Genomic DNA, 15,817 nt, shown 5'->3' on the forward strand with positions numbered 1-15,817 from the left:
ACATATCCATAAATTCCTCCTTAGTGTGAGATGACATACAGTAGTTATCTATCTTGCTTTTATAGGGTCAACCTAATCTGCGCATTATACAGATCCTCTCCTTACTCATTGCCCTCAGGGGGGCCCACAGTCCAAATCCCCCATTAGTATGTCTTTGGAGCGTAGGGGAAGACATACAAATTCTACATAAATGTGTTTCCTTGGTAATATTTGAAAGCAGGACTGCAGTCCCTGGGTAATTGGCAGGGGTTCAGCAGTCAAGCCCCTCTACATGTCCTGAGATTAAAGGGTGTCCGAGCTAGGCTCAGCTTGTGGTCCCTAGGCAGCATTTTCTCCAGTGCTGCAGTCCCTTTTTTTCTTAGGACAGGTGGGATTCTTGGTAATGAGACCCATCCTATGAATGTGTCATCACTTTCTTAACTGGGAAAATCACTTTACCAACACCTGATCAGAACTGTACTGCAGCATGCAGCGTCCCCAGGGCTTACTAATGGGGTGTCAAATTGCATTCCTCGAGGGCTGCAAACAGGTCATGTTTTCAGGATTTCCTTGTACTGCACAGGTGATAATTTAATCACCAACTCATTATTTGTGTAGGTGATTAAATTATCACCTGTGCAGTACAAGGAAATCCTGAAAACATGACCTGTTTGCAGCCCTCGAGGAATGCAGTTTGACACCCCTGTCGTACAGTATGATGCCTCTGGTATCTGTGGCTAATAGGGGGATCTATAGAATAAGTAGTCATGGTAAATTGTATTTACATCGTTAAGTCTTACAACATTTATACAGTGTTACGTACATGTTATGTTCATGTTATAGCCGACATGCTTGCTGTATACATTGTATTATGCCATACTAAACATCCTTGTATTTATTTCGATTGTAGAAATTATTTTTCAATCTTCATGGACAGTAAGAATATAATGCATGCAGGCAACCAATGTAACTGTGACATTTCATATGTAACCTGGCAGCATCCATTATCCCTGCCCTATCATTTTGTAGTAGAATTATCAATGGTAATACCCCGGTGCTGCTCTGCAGAGCTCTATACTATGAGGGCTGGAGAGGGATCTGCCGGAGCCTCCCACCCTCCTCCTTCCTCTTCTAGTCCCTACCATCTAGGAGTTCAGTCTCTGGCAGCTCACACAGGGACATAAGGATGCTTCTCCTGCTCGCTCTGACTTCTCTGCTCTTAGGAGCTGCAGGTAAGTTCTTGAACATTTCTTACCTGCTTAGAATGACTTTTAGAGAAGGCGCCCTGCTCCTCAAGATGCTGATGGATCTTTAGATATGTATCATATACAGAATATAGACACAAAAGCTCAAGTACTATACTATTCTGCCTTTACCCGTAGTACGTGGTTTTGGGAGTCTCCTTTATATTCTGTCTGATCCTCCGCCACAACATTCTGTATTAATAATAAGTTCCTCTATACTATACACAAGATAAACCCAAGAATCTGGTATCTCGATGTGTCTGACAATGACAAGGTTGTGTAACGTTGCCACACACGGGTATCCTGCTGTCCCACTATCGATTTTCTGTAGATCATTTTCACTTTTCTATAGTTTATAAATAAACCACTTGTATTCGGATCTCCATTGTTATAATCTGCATCCTTTTTGTGCACTGAAGGCAAATTTAGATGAAGTGGTATCTAGATGACGCATGTGGAAAGTGTGTGTTCACCAAGGTCGCACACCTGTGCCTTCCGCTTCACAGGCCAGTGTTATGGAACCGAATGCTTCCAGTTATCGTAAATCACACGGAGCACCTAGATCACGATTAAATCCCATCAGATTCTTCAGGGTGGGTGGGATCCATAGTCTCGCTGTCAGCTGGAACATTTAGTGGCAAAGTAATCATCACTGATGACACAAAGCTTCATCAAATGCTATCAAAGGTCTTAGTTATGCCTAATCAATTCACCACCAGCCAATTCACCACCAAGGTGAATGTCTACTTATTTCTCTACATTTCAGTTCACTCGTTGTGTATGTCCTATTCTAATGTATAATGTATAATGTTCTTCTGTCAACTCCACTGTCATGTCAACTATGTAATTCTTTTATGATTTTTATGATTTGATTTAAGTTGTGCTGCTGTGATACCATAATTTCCCACGGGATCAATAAAGTGTATCGTATCGTATCGTATCGTAATCCTACCAGTGTATACAAAGATCTCCATTTCCTACCACAACTATCGCCTAATTAACACTGCTCGGTACTAATCACTTTCACAAGCTGGGTTTAGAACATCCATTGTAGGCGTTCATTCCGTTCATTCATAGAAGAGACATGATGAATATTATTTTCTTTTGCCTAGTGCAGAGAAAATGTACGTACTCTAGAAATGTATTGTTTGTTTTTTCCAGTTCTCTAGGAATTGGATATAAATGTGTTTTTCGGTAATCGGATGACTATTCGAGTATAAAGCCACTTTAGCAGATGTTGTATTTACAATGAGAGCTATGTCTTCTTCTGTGTTACCGAGCTAAGTGTCAGATGATGCGATGTATTGGTTTTATGTTGTGCTTTACTGAAGAGTTCATTGAGAACACTGAACGCCATAATATGCTATTAATTACTGTAATATAAATCAATTTTCTGGAAAATAGAATTGATGTTACATTGAGAAACAATCACCTTTTTCTTCAATATACCAGAGCAGCTGAGGGTTTAAGGACACTTTACTGAAAAGTACTTTACCTCCAACTATAGACTCTGAGACCTGAATGCCAGGAGGTGTGCCGCTAATGATATACAGGTATAATAATCCAAATATCTTTTTAGGAAGTTGCAATCGCCGTTTTTTATAGTCCTACCTAATAATAATGATGTGTATATAATAACTATTGCTGCACTGTATATTTGAAAGGTCAGATAATTAGTTAAGTTAATGCCTTCCCCTTTTTTTTACACCTTCTGGCATATGTTTTAGACGCTTTGACCTCACAATTCCCGGTATCTAATAATAATATAAGCATCTGAAGTCTTCCTGCTATGATCAGAGTGATTCACACTAAGGCTAAAGGTACCGTCACATTAAAGGCCCCGTCACACATAGCGACGCTGCAGCGATACCGACAACGATCCGGATCGCTGCAGCGTCGCTGTTTGGTCGCTGGAGAGCTGTCACACAGACAGCTCTCCAGCGACCAACGATGCCGGTAACCAGGGTAAACATCGGGTAACTAAGCGCAGGGCCGCGCTTAGTAACCCGATGTTTACCCTGGTTACCATCCTAAAAGTAAAAAAAACAAACAGTACATACTTACCTACCGCTGTCTGTCCCCGGCGCTCTGCTCTGCATTCCTCCTGTACTGTCTGTGTGAGCACAGCGGCCGGAAAGCAGAGCGGTGACGTCACCGCTCTGCTTTCCGGCTGACCGACGCTCACAGCCAGTACAGGAGGAGAGCAGAGCACAGCGCCGGGGACAGACAGTGGTAGGTAAGTATGTACTGTTTGTTTTTTTACTTTTAGGATGGTAACCAGGGTAAACATCGGGTTACTAAGCGCGGCCCTGCGCTTAGTAACCCAATGTTTACCCTGGTTATCAGTGAAGACATCGCTGAATCGGCGTCACACACGCCGATTCAGCAATGTCAGCGGGACCTCAACGATCAAAAAATGGCCCAGGCCATTCCGACACGACCAGCGATCTCACAGCAGGGGCCTGATCGCTGGTACGTGTCACACATAGCGAGATCGCTACTGAGATCGCTGTTGCGTCACAAAACTTGTGACTCAGCAGCGATCTCGCTAGCGATCTTGCTATGTGTGACGGGGCCTTTAGCGACGCTGCAGCGATCTAGACAACGATTCCGATCGCTGCAGCATCGCTGTTTGGTCGCTGGAGAGCTGTCACACAGACAGCTCTCCAGCGACCAACGATCCCGAAGTCCCCGGGTAACCAGGGTAAACATCGGGTTACTAAGCGCAGGGCCGCGCTTAGTAACCCGGTGTTTACCCTGGTTACCATTGTAAATGTAAAAAAAAAAACAGTACATACTTACATTCCTGTCGCGTCCCCCGGCGTCAGATTCCCTGCACTGTGTAAGCGCGCTGGCCGGAAAGCACAGCAGTGACGTCACCGCTGTGCTCTGCTTTACGGCCGGCCGACACTGACACTGGGGGACGCAGGGAAGCTGACGCTGAGGAACGTGACAGGAATGTAAGTATGTAGTGTTTTTTTTTACATTTACAATGGTAACCAGGGTAAACATCAGGTTACTAAGCGTGGCCCTGCACTTAGTAACCCGATGTTTACCCTGGTTACCAGTGAAGACATTGCTGAATCGGCGTCACACACGCCGATTCAGCGATGTCAGTGGGAGATCCAGCGACGAAATAAAGTCCTGGACTTTCCCCAGCGACCAACGATCTCCCAGCAGGGGCCTGATCGTTGGTCGCTGTCACACATAACGATTTCATTAACGATATCGTTGCTACGTCACAAAAAGCAACGATATCGTTAACGATATCGTTATGTGTGACGGTACTTTAAGTCTGCCTTGAGTCCCTCCGGACTTTCCACTGTTTCTGTATGCAATCATTTAATCACCTGCCAAACCATGCAGATGATCATCATAGCCATGTGGTTTTACAGGTGAGATAGCGCATTCCCTGTTAAATTAAGAGAGTGTGAAGGGAAAAGGTGGAAAAATTGCACCAGCACAATTGTCTCAAACGATATACAGAAAGTCATCTATTCACAATGTGAAAATCTATGGATGACTGCTTTGGACTCCGACCTCCGAGTCTTACACCAACCATGAGGATTGGGGTAGAGTTTGAATGAAGCCATAGGGAGCATGTGCAACCCGTGATCCATTCATTGTCTATTACACTGCTGGCTGCACATGCTCACTGCCAACATGCTCTCTACTACTCCATTTACACAGGGCACTATGTGCCCCCCTCATTCTTGGATTCAGAGGAGGTTTCAATGATTTATATATTTATCATCTATCCTATGAATAGGTAATAGTGATGAGTGAATGTGCTCATATAAGGCGTAATAGTGATGAGTGAATGTGATGGGATATGGCATTATCCGAGCACGCTTGTCTTAACCGAGTGTCTTCATTGTGCTCGAAAAATATGTTCGAGTCCCCACACCTGCATGTCTCGCGGCTGTTTGACAGCCGCAACACATGCATGGATTACCTGTTTGTTAGACAATGCCTGTCTATCTGTTGTTGTGGTTGAACAGCCGTGAGACATGCGGCTGCGGGGACTCAGACCTATTTTTGAGCATACCAAAGACACTGTTAGCACCCGAGCATGCCCCGATAACACCTTATCCCAGCACGTTCGCTCATCACTAATGGGTAAATATTTATGGTACAGCCATTTTGGGCTAAAAAGATCTCATAACTTCTGTGGAGGTCTGATCTCCACATGTCTTATTCTCTGATGTAATGTGTCTGAGAATCTGAAAAATGGAAAAACCTCTTAATCTTCACTTGTTTGCATTCTGTATGCAGATATTACTCATCTGGTTGGTTGGTGAGTTAGTTGATTGGTAGGCTGAGTTCTTTGGCTGGTTGGCATCATTTTACCGCAGACAGGTTCTACGAATACTAATTATGGTAAAGTTGCAATGCAGTTTGCTACGATGACATTTTCAGCATCAATTAAGGTAAGGTACATAGTGATACATATTAGTAAATGAATAGCAGTTTACGAAGGTGGGTAAAGAAGTGGGACTCAAGTGACATTCCACCGTATAGACTACGTATATAATATACATTCCTACAACAATCTGCTTTCTCTAATGCATAAGAGCTTGTGTAATTACAACATAGCAATTTAATAAATTATAAATTAGGACTTTGTGTAATTTTATAATAATATGGAAGTTGTCCTTTATTTTTAGACAAAGGCTCTTTTAATAAACACTGTAGAGCTGTGAAATTAATCGCAGCTATGCCCAAGAGTAAAATTCCCGGTAATTACATTACTGTGGAAGTAATTCCCTACAGTATTCCTAGAAGAGGCTCCAAGGTGGATCTTCACTTTCAGTTACTTTTACATCATAGTTCTATAGCCGTATACTACAGGACTGATGGAGCTATAGTAGTGCTGAAAAGTTAGATACAGCTGAGATATACCACAGACCTTCATTAAATCAGGTAGTAGATATCATGTCGATGTCTTTTCTTGACACTTAGTACAACAGGGGTGCTTGGTGCACAGCATTGACAAACCATATGGTGCAGACATGTATTGTGAGTGTTAATCCATTCAGTGTTCCTGTGAATGAGTCTGACGGCTTTGCCACAAAAGTCGTCATCCTCCTGCTCTCTATGCATTGAGTTGTCTCTCGGTACTGCATTAACCTTAAGCATCACTCGTGTTAAGTGAAGCCTACAAACCCCTTGAATATCTTATAGAAGGTAACGGAGCAAATTGAAGATTGGCATGGGATAAAGGTTTTCTCTTATCAAGTTCTTTTTCCAGTGAAGATTCGATTTTACTTGATGTGATATATTTCCGCAACACGAGACATTGACTTTCCAACCCAGCATTTTTCACAATATAATTGCTGCTTTCTAAACAACATCTGATAGCGGATAAAAGATTCTCCCCCTTTCCAGCTATAAAACAATCCTATCTGATTAAGGGCTATTCTTAGGAAACATACACGATGACTATAAATAACAAGCTATACAATCTTTTCTGCAAGTTGTTTTTTTGCTGGAATAATACGATGGTGATATAATAAAACATATTCCCACATCTATCTATCTCCAATCAGTATCTGTAGTGTTGCAATACTTGCAGTGGAATTCTATTTTCTGTTCATCTATTTTCACTTTTCATTATTTTTATAAAACAAGAAATTCTGGTGAAATGGGATATAATTTTGCTCCTAAAGAGTATAAATATGCATCCAAAATCGCAAAGATTTGCAAAGTGCTATTGTTTTACATATTGGACAGTAGACCACAATGCAGAGTTGTGAGTAGGAAAAGTAAACCCAGGGTCTCTGTCATACACTCCCCTGTCCGCACTCCCACACTAATCGTCATTGTCACACAATGGTGTTCTGTTTGCATCATTGTTTGTTTGTTTTTTTGTGTTTTTTTTTTTTTTTTGGGGGGGGGGGTCTCGAACCATGGCAAATTAATGGATGAATGATCAGTAGGAAGATCAGACTCATACAAGTCTAGATACGTCCACCAGGGTCTTCTCTGTCATTATCATGATAGTATCAAACCAGCAGATTACTGGTCTTCCTCTTTTCCTTGATCCTTCCATTTCTCTGACTATGCTGTCCTTCTCCAGTAATTGCTTTCTTTGTATGATGTTTCCAAGGTAGGCAAAGTTGTAGCTCGGTGGTCCTAGCTTTGAGTAACGTGCTTGGCTTGATTTGTTCCAAAATTGGTGTTGGTAGTAATGTAGGTTGTACTATCCACGTAGCCAGCATGAATGGCAATGTTAATGACTATTCTGCTCTTCTGAATCACCAGCCATTTACAGGGGTTAGTTGCCAAAGAACTCTTGCAGAGCACTATTAAGTCCCCAGTCCTCGATCACCATAGCTAGTTATTCTATAATTGTGCACTTTTGCAGATTGAAGTTGTGTTTTGACTCAACTCGGGAGAGATGGAGTGCTATTTGACTCTTGGAAAACAAATTATTATAGAATAGTTTGCGGACTACATAAACAGAGACCCTAAGTGACAGAAGAGCAGAATTCCCACTCAAGTGACCCCATTTTAGAAATTCCATACCTCTAGGAATTTACCTACCTGTACAGTGACTATTTTGACTCCATAAATGTTTTCCGGAAACAAACATCAGTGGATGTTGCTGAGTGAAAATTGCAAACTGCCGTTCTAGTGACCAATACCGTAAATTAGGTCTTATCTCATTGCTACAGAAATGCTAAACATGTGGATTTTAAATGTGGTTTAGACACACTGTGGGGCTCAGAAGAGATGGGGGGTGTCATGATCCGTTCCAGGGTTTATTAGTGTCTGCCCTTTTTTTTGGACGGATCATGTCAAGGGTTAATTTTGCTCTGCCTCATTCTGGGTTCAGGTTTGCTATTTAGCTCCCATGAATCTTGCTGGCAGTGTCAGCTATAGTTCTGCCTTCGGCGTGTTAACCTGACCCTGCTGGTAGCCCTTAATTTGCCCTGCTGTGAACCCTGATTTGTCCTGTGTGTTAACTCCCTCTGTCTGCCCTTTTCCCAGTATTTCTCTATCTGTTTATCTGCTTGATTCTCCAGTTCTGATCTCCTGGCTTGGCTATTTACTTCGTTACTGTTTGTCCCTATTGTACCGTATATTGCCCGTTCTGGTTTACTGATCTCTGGCTACGTCCTGACTATCCGTCTGTCTAATCCTATTTTACTGTCGTGCTATCTCGTGCTTTTGACTCAGCTTGTCTTACCACTCTCTCGCCACTTGGTGGCGTCTGTTCTGCTGTCCTGTGTGTGCAGTCTCACTTTCCTCTCAAGCTCCCCCTGGTGGAGGTTGCGCTGTACTGCACTGCAGCAGCCTGACAGGGAGCATTTGGATTTGGCAGCACATAATTCATTGAATTTCTATTGGGGGCGAGGTGCTATAGCACTTTTACAGAGCCTTTGTACTACCAGTAGCCACTTATTTTTTTCCATTAACAGATGACAGACCTGAGTGAGGGCTTACTTTTTTATGGATTGAGTTGAAGTTTTTATTGGGAACATTTTACATAACGTTTGGATCACATTTATCCGGCGCTCTACACTGAGCACTTTCTGTTTTCCATCTAAATCTCTGAGTGACGTGATTCAAATGAGACCCCCGTGGGAGCGATTCACTAGAATGAGGCAGCAGAATTACTCTGGACTCTGTCTGGCCTCTGTTCAGCATTGTCCTTCTGTTCAGAGATGCACAAAAACTGTGGCATGCTTTTATGCTTTTATGGATCATAGGTCAGATAGCGTCCACAGTGCCTCCATCTGCCTCATTACAGTGAATCTTCCACCGGGGGTTCCGTATGAATCATGTATTTCAGACATTTACATGGAAACTCTAGTGTAAGCTTAGTGTGGAGCGCAGGATAAATGTGAACTGAGCCTTACTGCAATCTTTGGGAGGCAGAAAGAGCAAATCGACCGCAGGTGAAGAATTGGTTTTATTTAATTTTTACACCGTTCCTCATGCAGTATAAGCAATTAGATTACTTTATTCTTTGGGTTTGTGGGTTTTTAGGATTGGCTGCTGTCACACACTAAAATATGCTTTTTATTTTTAATTTTTTCAACGAAAACAAGTTTTTGTATCGCCATACTTGAATAGCTATAGCTATAAGCTATAGGCTTATATGGGTGCAAGTGAGCCAAGAGTTTTCCTCGGTCTGAGACAATCGCAGCATGCTGTGATTGTCTCGGACCAAGGAAAATGGCCGACAAAACGTCAGCTGGTGGGAGCTGCCCCATAGCTTAAAATTGGTCTGAGTGCAATGTGATTTTTTTTTTTTTATCACAGTGCACTCGGCCGTTTAAAACACCAGTGTGACGCCGGCCTCAGGTCAGTATGATTACAGCGATGCCCCATTTATATTTTTTTATGTTTTGCTGCTTTTAAACAATAAAAACTATTTTATAGCAGAAAAAGAATTGTTTTTGCATTGCTTGATTCTGAGCGCTATGACTTTTTTTTTATTTTTTCACTTTTTCCACTGATTGAACTGTATGGCTGCTTGTTTTTTGTGGGACAAGATGACATTTTTAAATGTTACCATTTTTATTTCCATTTTACTTTTTAATCACTTTTTATTAAATTTGTCAGATCATCTGTTAGAAAAAGTATATTCACTATATTGCTGGATTAGTATAAATAATGGTAAGTATAAATAACGTCTTGCCAAAAAAAAAACTAATACTATAAAACTATATTATTTTATTAGAAATATCTAAAAATTAAACTAAGAAAACAGCACCAAGTCATAATCGTTAACCCACCATAATAGACAGTGTGAATACTCAACGGTAGGATGGGGGATGGGTATGCCTATTGTACCCTCTCTACCCCTAAGGCTGCCGTCACACTATCAGTATTTGGTCAGTATTTTACATCAGTATTTGTAAGCCAAAACCAGGAGTGGAACAATTAGAGGAAAAGTATAATAGAAACATATGCACCACTTCTGTATTTATCACCCACTCCTGGTTTTGACTTACAAATTCTGATGTAAAATACTGACCAAATACTGCTAGTGTGACAGCAGCCTAACTGATCCCTACCTATCTACGGAGGTTGGCACCCTCTTGGACGCAATGTGTCGAGGAGCGGGGGCACCACATTGTGTCCAAGAGGGTGCCAACCTCCGCAGATAGGTAGGGATCAGTTAGGGGTAGAGAGGGTACAATAGGCATACCCATCCCCCATCCTACCGTTGAGTATTCACACTGTCTAGTATGGTGGGTTAACGATTGTGACTTGGTGCTGTTTTTTAGGTTAGTTTAATTTTTAGATATTTCTAATAAAATAATATAGCTTTATGGTATTAGTTTTTTTTTGGTAAGACAGATCGTCCTGAAAAAATAAAAAAGCTTGTGACACGTGAGCCCGGCGCCCAATCAGTGCTGGCGTCACTGTTCCCACATTTTCGAGAATTGAAAATGAATAGGAAGTCTGGAGGAAGCTAACCTGACTTCCTCCTCGTGTTCAATTGGACAGAAGGCAGAGACTGTGATGCCAGAGCTGATTGACCGCAGGGCTCACGTGTCACAACAACAGCACAAAGAGAGGTAGTGCCAACACCATGGGAACAACTTTGGCATGGGAGGTGAGTATAGGCTTTTTTATTTTATCGGGGCCAAATGTGGGGTATGACAAGGAGTTTTTCCAAATAGCGGACAACTTCTTTAAGGATCCTGCACATCAGACTTCAGATGGCCGATCTGTTTGTTCTCTGAGAATTATGCAGCTGCCAAAACAGTCTGGCAGTGGCTCTCTCATTGAGAACACAAGAATGCTTCCTGTCCATGGACGAGTCAGGAGGGATTACTGTCGGACAAACCGACAAACCGCTGCTCAGCTGACTGCTATCTAAAAATTGTGTAGGGCTTTAGTACAGTAACACCGGCACTTTGCAGAGTAAAAGCAGCAAAGAAGTGATTACATTTTGTCCAGATGGCAGCTTGAAAAGGCTGCAGATTGGCATTTGTGATTGTGGCATTCTACACCTAGAATATTGATCCAAACTTTGAAGCCGTCCATTAGAGGAGTAATGTGGAGGGAACCTGGTTTCTTGATATAACAGCCTTTCTGTGTTATGAATTTACTGCTTCATAAAATTCCACGTGCGCAAATACTATATATTTATCACTAATTAGAGTTCATACCGCAGTATTACCATGTCAGGAATAATTTAAAGGTCAGAAGTATATGCTGTAAGTATTAGGAGAATGTAGCTTTCTTAATATTTTTTTCAAGAAAATGATGATTTAATAGTTATTTTAAGCTAGTTTCTATTTCATGTTGAAATATTACTGATAACAAAAAGATTTTTAAGTCCTTAAGATGAAGTGCTTGTTATCCCAGTCTATCACCATAAAATATTTACAATAATTAGTGAGGATGACCGATTTTTAATGAATCTGATTTCAGGTACTCCTGCACTGATTAGATTCACATCTCCTTCATATTAAACAGCGCAGGTTTCTGTTAGCAGTGCAGGGGTTAAACTGTTCAGCTCAGAGTCTCTGAAGCCTTCCTGCTTGGATGACCTCAGCTGTGCGCTATTAGCCACTCTTCTCTGCTATATATACTCAGCTTCTGGCAGTCATGGATTGTCAGTGTTAAGTCTTAGGCTACTTTCACACTTCCGTTGGTACGGGGCCGTCGCAAACTGTCGACCCGAACGGACGTTGTGCTAAATTTAGCACAACGTGGGCAGCGGATGCAGTTTTACAACGCATCCGCTGCCCAGTGTGATGAGCGGGGAGAAGGGGGCGGAGTTCCGGCCGCGCATGCGCGGTCAGAAATGGCGGATCTGACAGACAAAAAAGTTACATTGAACTTTTTTTGTGCGTCGCTAATCCAAAAACACGACACATCCGTTGCATGACGGATGCGGCGTGTGGCCATACGTCACAATGCGTCGCTAATGCAAGTCTATGGAGAAAAAATGCATCCTGCGGGCAACTTTGCAGGATGCGTTTGTTCTCCAAAAAGACGCATTGCGATGGACGTCACATGACGCTAGTGTGAAAGTAGCCTTATACTGCCTGGTGAGGAGTGGAGCAGTTAGTTGTGGGTAGAGGCATTTTGGAGTATTGTTCTGGGACTTTTTGTAATTTTTTTAAAAATCTTTTTGCAAATCCTCTTCCTCTCCTATTTGGTTTACATTCCTTTTCTCCCCGGTGTTCCCCTCTGTTGTCTGTGAATGCATATTTGTATGATTGGTATTTTTCCTTTATCCCTGTCCTTCCTTCTCTGTCTGGTTTGTGCATATTCATACACTATTACTCCCCACCTCCCTGGGTGGGGGAGAAGGACAGATCTAGAGCCGATTCAGGAGTACAGCAAGGTACATGACCCAGGCATCTTCACTATCAGAAGACATCTAGGGACCTGCTACGGCGCCCTTAGTGTTAAGGACAGGAGAGGAGTCCAGGGGCAGATGTCTTGTGTTACCAATTGTACACTTTTATTGCTACATTTATAACATGATTATGTGACAAAGAGGTACCTCTGAAGATGTCTGAGATCATAGCGCTAACAGAAGCTGTGGAAGAAGTGACTGAGGTATTTGCACTATATTTGTGTCCTCGCTGACCTCAGGCTCTGATTGTGAATGGAGACGACATCAGGGGGCGGTGATAGAAGCAGGGCGAGTGACTGCAGCACTGCCCTACAGCTTTTATGACGATTCTCAAACAAAACGTCATCAGGGGCAGTGATAGAAGCAGAGTGAATGACACCAGGGCTGCCCCACAGCTTCTATCACTGCCCTAAAATGAATCGTCATTAGGGAACAGCACTTTGTGTCATTTTGTTCCTGGAGGCGAGGTAGATGCTGTAGAAAACTGAGTGCAGCCCCAGACTCCTGACGACATCTCATTTAAGACTTCTCTCAAACAAAATGTCACGTGAATTGAAGGAAAAAAACACATTTAGGTATTAGCTGGATAAGTAGAAGTGGGGGGTATTTTATAATAAATCAAATTGAATAAGTGCTTAGGGTCTAAATATCGATATTCATAAAGGACATCTTAGGTACTGGACCATCCTTTTAATTATTAGCCTCAATTTTGCGAAGTAATATCTGCTCTGGTCTCCAGCAAAATGATCAATTATTTATCAAGGCAAATTGGTCCAAGATCCAAGCAGATACTTCCTATATATTCAGATCTGCCTTAGTGTGTACACGTGTGCTTGGGGTACGTGTGCAATATTTTTAAAGTGTAATGGCAGTTATACATGGCACTTGGACAAGACGAGGCAGGTAAGCTATGCCAGATATTCAAAGAATCATGCTTCTTGGTCAGTTATATTGCATTATTTATTGGTCATATCACTCTGCTTCATTTTTGTTTTAACTTCTGCTTTCTCTCAAGTCTCCCATCCTCTTACACATTCTGTGCACTCTCTCCACATCAGTCCCTCCTTTCTCCCCTTTCCCATCTATAACTCTGAAACTCTACTGACATTTCTTATCTACTCCAAACCATCCACTACCACCATAGAGCAGAAAAAAATTCATACAAGTCATTTCAGCACCTGCTCTTATTCTCTTATTCTTTTTTTCTCCTTCTCTTAGTCTCTGGAGACATCTCCCCCAACCCTCAGTCTCCCTCCGCTAGTATACATAACTTTCTTCCAGGTGCATATAGAAACCCTTCTAATCTTATTAATATTCAGTGCATCCCTTTTCCTATCTCTTATAATTGTGCTCTCTGGAACCCACTTTCAGCATGTAACAAACTACTTTATATTTACGATTTCTTCCTTTCTAATTTCCTTAACCTTCAGGCTCTTAAAGAAACCTGGATCCAGCAGTCAGACACCACCACTGCTGCTGCTCTTTCGTTTGGTGGGCTGAAATTTTCACAGACCTGAGAACAGACAAGGTGGAAGTGTTGGTCTGCTCCTTTCATTACAATGTGCTTTCCAAGTTATCTCCTCCAGTATCCTCACTTATGTTTCCTTCCTTTGAAATCCACACTGTTAGATTTTTCAAAGCCTTCTCCCTGCAAGTGGCAGTTGGTTATCACCTTCCAGACTCCTTCTGTAAGTTCTTGGATCACTTTGGTACCTAGCTACCTCACTTTCTATACTGTGATATTCCCACTCTCATCATGGAGGACTTTAACATTCCCATTGATGACCCTCCCTCTCCATCTGCCCTTATCTCCTTTCTCAAACCTCCTTATTGGGTCTCTCACAGTTTACTAACTCTACTACACACTAAGACTGAAATACTCTGGACTTGATCTTCTCATGGCTCTGCATCTTAAAAACTTGATACAAAAAAAGAAAAAAAAAATTTTCAGCTCACCCACAAGCGATACAGACATCCGAGCATGGAAAAACGTCCAGCCCAGGATGTGGTAGAAGCACAAAGAGTTCGGTAATTCAGCTCCAGAAAAAAGGGAAAATTCTTATGTATTAAAATCCAATAAACTTTATTGAAACAAATCCATAAAATAGTCGATCCCAATAGGTGGCTAGGCATAGGATCACATATCAGCCCTCGCTGTATGCGTTTCGAACACAAACGTGTTCTTAGTCTTCAGCATGCTGAGACTATCATGCTTCATTATCCGAACCTCGCACCTGTCTCTAAAACTTCTCTCATGCTGCAACAGTTTTCTGCAATGCACTACCCCAGACGATCCGACTGATCCCTAGCCCCCATGTGTTTGAGGGTGCTTTAAAAACACATCTTTTTAAACAAGCCTATCACCTTAACTCACTAACCTAACTCTTTCCTGTTCCGTTTCTAAATATTGTTCAGAAGCTGCTCCCTCCTATTCATCTGTCTCCACACCCTCCATGCACACGATAACTGCACTTAATCAACAATGGCTGATGACTGGATCATGTAGCTTTATATGATAAGATAATCCCTATTTTTTTTATAATTGCTGGACCTGAAAAAACAAGCACTTTTCACCTATTGTGTCCCCACATTTTTCCTTGTAGATTGTAAGCAGGACCCTTACTCCTCCTGTAACTGTTTAACTGTCCTATATTGCATTGAATTTATCTAATATATAAAGCTGAATGTGTGTATGTATGTATGTATGTCTGGGATTGGCATTTGCACCGTCGAAGCTGCAGCCACAAAATTTTGCACAGTCACATGTCTGGACCCCGAGAGCGTCATAGGCTATGTTGTGAGGTGAAATTTTAACACCGCGCATTCCAATTCACTAAACAATTTTGCCCCTATCTACATAATGGGGAAAAAGTGAAAGGAAAAGTGTTGGAGGCAAATTGACAGCTGCCAGATGTGAACAAGGGGGACTTAAAGAGTGAGAGCGATGGCGCCAAAGAGTATGTACCGTACAGTTGCTAAGGTGGGGCCTCAACATGGGATACTCACCACACACGGGGATATGAACACACACACAAAAGGCGCCACAAACTACCACGTGCTTGAACACATGTACCACCCTCAGCACACATTTCACCACACATACACCAACCTCGCCACATAAAAGTCGAAACACAAAAGTCGCCGCTCAAAACTTGCCACGCGCAAAACTAGGCTCACGCAAAACTCACCACACGTGCAAAACTCACCTCATGGAAAACTCGCCACACGCAAAACTTGCACACGCGGAAAAATTGCCACA

General features: G+C 42.2%; 1 protein-coding gene across 1 annotated transcript in view; it reads left to right on the forward strand.

The window, feature by feature from the left end:
- Window positions 1-1,132: 1,132 nt before the first annotated feature.
- Window positions 1,133-15,817, forward strand: part of LOC138662147 (relaxin receptor 1-like) — a 405,515-nt gene continuing 390,830 nt past the window's right edge. The window contains exon 1 of the mRNA XM_069747334.1: window positions 1,133-1,211. Within this exon, the coding sequence (XP_069603435.1) occupies window positions 1,166-1,211 (46 nt within the window). The 5' untranslated portion in view covers window positions 1,133-1,165. The remainder of the gene's footprint in view (window positions 1,212-15,817) is intronic.

This window comes from Ranitomeya imitator, chromosome 2 (assembly GCF_032444005.1).
Source record: "Ranitomeya imitator isolate aRanImi1 chromosome 2, aRanImi1.pri, whole genome shotgun sequence".
Classification (NCBI taxonomy): Eukaryota; Metazoa; Chordata; class Amphibia; order Anura; family Dendrobatidae; genus Ranitomeya; species Ranitomeya imitator.